At 57.6% G+C, this 6,000-nt stretch overlaps 1 protein-coding gene across 1 annotated transcript; it reads right to left on the bottom strand.

The window, feature by feature from the left end:
- Positions 1 to 1,438: 1,438 nt before the first annotated feature.
- On the bottom strand, positions 1,439 to 3,253 carry POU4F2 (POU class 4 homeobox 2). Its single transcript, XM_064712333.1, has 2 exons — positions 2,954 to 3,253; positions 1,439 to 2,508 (listed from the first exon to the last, which is right to left on the bottom strand). The coding sequence occupies exons 1-2, from the start codon at positions 3,251 to 3,253 to the stop codon at positions 1,567 to 1,569; spliced, it is 1,242 nt and encodes a 413-aa protein (XP_064568403.1). The 3' UTR covers positions 1,439 to 1,566.
- Positions 3,254 to 6,000: the final 2,747 nt, after the last annotated feature.

The following is a 6,000-nucleotide window of genomic DNA, read 5'->3' as shown; positions in this document are numbered from 1 at the left end:
AAAAAATCCTGTTTTCTTTTTTTTAATGAAAGACGATTTTAACAACATTTAAAAATAACTTATTACATTACTAGAATAAATAAGCCTCCTATTAACAAAACAAAAACAACAAAATAAAAAAACAAACAAAACCCAACGAAATCGCATCATGTACAGAACTTAAGACTTCAAACAGTCTCGGATAGAATAGCAATACAGCGAAATCTGTAAGAATATATCTATATGTGCGTCAACGCCAATGAAATATTTACAATACATACAGGTACCCAACCGAGTACCCTCAGTTTATTGTTATTGTTCCAAAAAGAAGTGTACCAAATCGGTTGTGAATTTACAAGCAGTGCAGCCTCGCTCGCTCGCTCCCCTTCCCTACAAATTTTAATTTGGCTTTTCTACAAACAGACTTCCAAAAAGGGACTTTCCTCCGTGGAAAAGTATTGCAATTAAAGGTAATAAATAACCGAACAAATAAATAAATAATTAAATAAATAAGCAATCGGATAATTAAATAAATAACCAAGCCGGTCGGAATACCGTCGCGATACACCTTTGAAATCGAGAAAGACGGATATTGTGCTGGCAAGAAACCCGAAGCGACAATCCCACCCCCACCCTCCCCACCCCCCAGCGCTGTCACCTACGCGGCCACGTCCTTTCTCACTTCGGGAGCAGCGTGTGCTGGGGACAATATGGGAATCCCCATTAAATATGTAACGCGGTAAACAAATACCTCGGACAGTGAATCAGGCTACACAAATAACGTAAGACATCTACTATAGGGTGCCGACGCCGTACGAATAAGAATACTCGCCAGAGAAATACCTTAGGTTCAGGTGACAATTTACAAATGGCCAAAAGGGACATTCAGAAGAAGAAAAGCTCACGTTCATAAATCCTACCAACACAAAATATTTGATTCTCACTAACAATTTTTTTTTACTTTTATCAAGACTTAGATTAAAGAGGTGTAATTAATTAGAATGAGCACAAAATGAAGTTGCTAGAGAGATAAATTAATAATTTACAAGGGGTTGTTTGGCAGTAATCTAATAATAGCTTTTGAAGACCAGTGAACACAGCAGGATCAGCTCTTTCCCTAAGCGTTATAACCTCAGAGAAGGAAAAGGATAATAACCACAGTAAAAATATATATATATTTATATATTTATAATACGCAGTGTAAATGCAGAAAAACCTGCCATCTGTTTTTTTTTAATCATTATTATTATTATTATTATTATTTAAATCAAAATATTTTTAGACGTCTCTCGCGGTGCGAAGCCTCAACTCTAGATTCAAGTTTGGGTCCCGAGAAAGCCATGGCATCGTGGCCACCCCGCTGCCACCCGGGCGAGGTCTGTTAGCAATAAAAACCAGCGGTACTTGCCGGGGCGGGTCCGGGCGCGGCTCCGCGGGGAACTTCCCCCGAAAGTTGGGCGCGGGGCGGGCGGCGGGGTGGGCTGGGGTCGTTTGGGGTCGTTTTCCTCCTTTCCTTTTTGTTGTTCCGGTTGTTTATGGGGTTTTCTGTGGGCGGCGGCGGCGCTGGCGCTGCGGGTGCCGCCGGGCTCAGATGCCCGCCGAGTACTTCATGCGCTTCTGCTTCTGGCGCTGGTTGCAGAACCAGACGCGGACCACGTTCTTCTTGAGGTCCAGCTTCTCGGCGATGGCGGCGATCTTCTCGGAGGAGGGCCGGGGCTGCAGGGCGAAATAGGCCTCCAGCGAGCGCTTCTCGGGGGCGGCGATGGAGGTCCGCTTGCGCTTCTTCTCCGCGCCGCTGAAGAGCTCGGGCTTGGCCAGCTTCTCGCGGTGGGACTTCTCGGCCTCCTCCAGCCACGCCTGCAGGATGGGTTTGAGGGCGATCATGTTGTTGTGGGAGAGGGTGAGCGACTCGAAGCGGCAGATGGTGCTCTGGCTGAGGGAGCCCACCCCCGGGATCTTCAGGTTGGCCAGCGCCGAGCCCACGTCGGCCTGAGTCACCCCCAGCTTGATGCGGCGCTGCTTGAAGCGCTCGGCGAAGGCCTCCAAGTCGCGGGGGTCGGCGTCCACGTCGCTCATGCAGCCCATGTGCGCCGGCAGCCCGTGGGCGTGGGCCATGCCCAGCGCCGCCGGGTGCATGGGGTTCATGCCGGCCATGTGCGGAGCGTGGCCCGGCGTGGAGACCACGGCGCCGTCGGGGGCCGCCATGGCCCCCAGCGCCAGCCCCGGCGTCAGGTGCTCCAAGAGTTCCCCCTCCAGCGCCTGGTGCGGCTGGTGGTGGTGGTGGTGGTGGTGGTGATGGTGGTGGTGGGTGCCCGACAGGGCGGACGGGTGGGAGATGGGCACGGAGGAGGAGGAGGCGGCCGAGGTGCAGGGGATGGTGTTCATGGTGTGGTACGTGGCGTCCGGCTTGAAGGGGCTGTGGTGCGGCGGGTGGTGGTGGTGGCTCTTGCTCGGGGAGACGATGTCCACCGCTGCCAGGGCTTCGGCGCGGGCCAGCAGGCTCTCGTCCAGACCGCCGAATATATTGCTCTGCAATTGCAAATAGAAGGCACACATAACGCTCAGCAGGGAATTCGCCTCCCCGCGCACTCCGCCGTGCCACTAAAACCTTCCCAGCATGTTAAAAGAGAAATCCTGGAGAAGGGAGGGGGGGTGGGGTGGTGGGGGGGAGGAGAGCACAGGAGAAGAGGGAGCTAGCGGGGCGAGGGAGCGGGCGCGGCGCGCAGCCGCTCGCACAGAGGAGCCGCGGCGGGCGGGCGGGCGGACGGACGGACGGACACACGCACCAGCCGCACGCAGCATCCCAGGTCATAAAAATTAATACGAGCGGCAAGAGCCGCCGCATGCATAAGTTGGGCGAGCGCCCGGCGGCGCCGGGTGATTTGCTGCACGGCCATGAAAAAATCATCAGGCGGATCCGGGGGGCCGCCGAGGGGCTCCCCTTAAAGCGGGGCGGCGGGCGGCGGGCACCTACCGGAGGGGCGGGCAGGCAGGCCCGCCGCATCGCCTCCGCGCCGCCGCCGCTGCCGCCGGGGCCGGAGCCCGAGCTGGAGCCGGAGCCGCCGCTGCCGCCGGGGCCGGAGCCGGAGCCGCGTCCGGCGGAGCCGCCGCTGCCGGTGCTGCTGGGGGAGCTGGCGGCGGGGGCGGCGGCGCCGGCGGAGGGACAGGGCGAGGCGGTGTGCAGGGCCGAGTACTTGGTTTCGTGGAGGCCGCCGCCGCTGCCGCCGCCGTGGGGGAGGCCGAAAGGCTGCTTGCTGCTCAGAGACATCATCATGGTGCTCGCCGCCGCCGCGGCCCGGCCCGCCGGCAGCCGGCCGCCGGAGGAGGGCAGGGGCGCGGGGCCGGGGGCCCGGACTCCCCGGAAAAGCCGCAGGAGCCCCGCGCCCCCACCTCCCGAAAAATTTAAAAAAAAAAAAATTCCCACTCGTCCCCCAGCCGGCTCCCCGAGCCCCGCTGGGGACGAGAGGGAGCGGCGGCTCCGGCGAACCGGGGATGCGCGGGATGCCTCCCGCCCGCCCGCCCGCCCTCCGCCCAGGCGCTCGCCGCTGTCCGCCGCCGCCTTCGCTCCGGCGCCGGCCCTCGCCTCTCGCGAAGTGCCCTCCCCGCCGCCGCGCCGGTGGGTTTTACTCTCTCCCCTCCCTCCCCTCCCCTCTCGCCTGTCACTACAGCCCAACTCCTCGGGAAGGGCCCTCCGCGCCTGCCTCCTCGGCCCCGGCCCCCTCCTCCGCCGCTCCCTGCCCGCCCCCCGCCGCTCCCACGCCCACGCGTGCTCCCGCACTCACCGCCGCGCCGCGCCCCGTCGCCTCCCGGAAAGGGGAGGGAAAAAGCCAAAAAGGAAAAAAAAAAAAAAAAAAAAGAAAGGAGGGGGGAAGCGACGACCCCACCGCCTCGAATCCACCTTCCATGGAAAGGAAAAATAATTTTTAAAATCGGGGGAAAAAGTCCCGTCCGGGCTCAGCGCGCACCCACAGCCAGAGTGTCCCGCCGTTGCTCTGGCACCGCGGGGGCGCGAGATGCGCGGGCACAGAGCGGGGAAAGGCCGGGAGCGGCGGCCAGGGGCTGCCCCCGCCGGAGGGGAACCGGAGGGATCCTCCCGCAAAAGCGCACCGCTATCCCGCCAATTTCCCACGCCTGTCTAATAGCAAAAGAAGAAAAGGAAAAGAAAAAGAAAAAATGCAAAGACAGAGAAAAAAAATCGGGGAAAGTCAGTTTTTCTGGAGGTGGTCGGGTTTATTTCCATGAATTTCACTTTGCAGCAGAAAGGTTAAAATAAGTGCTTAGGTGTTTAATTTCTCACCTAAACAGCAGACTTGGTAATTTTAAGGGAAATAAAAAAAAAATTACATTGTATCAGCTCTCACTGTCGCCAGCTCGGAGAAATGAAATAAATCAAAGTTAAAAGCTTGAGTATCATTTAATTATGGTGTGAATAGCGCTTGGAAAGAAGTAGAACAACATCTCTAAACAAATTATGGCCGGGCCAGGAAGGAATTATTAGATTGAAATTTCATTTAGGCTCGGGAGACACGGCGCTTCAATATGTAATCTGTTATGCCTCATCTGATTTGTATGCTTAATTCAGCTTGACGAATTTATTAGTTTTCATAATAGTAAAAAAATTGAGCAGCACTATGGGCTAATGCATTGTGTGTACTATAAATTGTATGTCACCGTTGAAAGGCTGAAGTCTATAGAAATCTTTTATTAATGACAACATAGGAAAGAGGATTTTCTTGCAAGCCTTTAAGGAGTTCATGCCAAACCTCCGCGCTTCGTGTCTCGGTAGGCTATTAACATATCGTCATACTAATTAGGCTACTTCATGAGTGATATAATTTCAAACTTTAAATTATGTTCTAATTAACAAGGGTTGTCCAATTTGCTTAATCTTCAAAAGGCTTTTGGCTTGTCTAATTAGTCTAAAGCATCGAGCATCTCCAACGCCCAAGAAAGAGCCATCAATAACAACATTTTGCGCATTTTGAGGCGATGGCGGGCCGAGCCCACGCGGGGTGCGGGCAGGGCTGGCGGGGCTGGCGGCGAGGCCGCTGTCCCGCTGTCCCCGCTCCCTGCGCCGGGTCCCCGCAGCGCCCCGGCCGCTCCTGCGCCCCCGCCTCCGCCGGCCGGCAGCGGCCGCAGCGCTGCGCGCCCCGGCGCGGGCGTGCCGGGAGGGGAGCGGAGAGCCAGGAAAGCTCCAGCTTCCCGGGGAAGGGGAAGGAAAAAAAATTAAAAAAAAAAAGAAGGAAGGGAAAGAGGAAGAAGAAGAAGAAGAGAATACCTCGTTGGCACGGGGAGGTCCGAGGGCAGCCAGCCTGCCGGGTGCGCGGAGCCAGCCGGGGAAGGGGCTGTGCCCGCCCGGCTTTCCGAGCTCAACTTTGGCGGAGAGAAACGCGAGGAGGAACCCCCCCCTCCCGCTATACGTTTAACCCCTCCCGCACTGAGTTTAATTACTCGCAATAGTTGTTCTAATGTATGCTGTCACACGGGAGAATTGAGAACGCATATCGTTAATATGAATTAATCTTGATTTTAATAGCAACTGACAACCGATCTCCAAAACGCCGAGCGCTCATCGCCGCTCCCGCCGGCCGCCGCCGGGACGCGGAGCGGCAGAGCTGGGCCAACTTTGCTCGGTGCCGGGCCCGGGGGTGACCCCGGGGGTGCCCGCGGTGCTCTCGGCGCTGCAGGGACCGCCGCGGCTCCGGCCCCGCGCTGCCGCTGTGCCCGCTGCCGGCAGCGCCTCGCCCGCGGCTCCACGGCCCAGCACCTTTCCGTTCCCCCCTTTTCCTGGTGATTTTTTTGTTTGTGTGTTTGGGCGTTGGGTTTTTCCCTGGAGCCCCCGCGCTGCCCGTCCGCGCCCCCGCCCGCAGTCGGGAGGGCGCCGGGGGAGCCGCAGCGGCCGCGGAGGCTCCGCCGCCCCCCGGCACCTGGGCGGCCCCGCAGCCGCTCTGCGCGCCGCTGGGCTGCCTAAATAAAAGGAGAGCCCCCCCTCCAAGTTACCCACGCCCACACCCTGACCCA

Source organism: Zonotrichia leucophrys, chromosome 4 (genome assembly GCF_028769735.1).
Source record: "Zonotrichia leucophrys gambelii isolate GWCS_2022_RI chromosome 4, RI_Zleu_2.0, whole genome shotgun sequence".
Taxonomy (NCBI): Eukaryota; Metazoa; Chordata; class Aves; order Passeriformes; family Passerellidae; genus Zonotrichia; species Zonotrichia leucophrys.
This window is presented reverse-complemented; position numbering and strand designations above follow the sequence as displayed.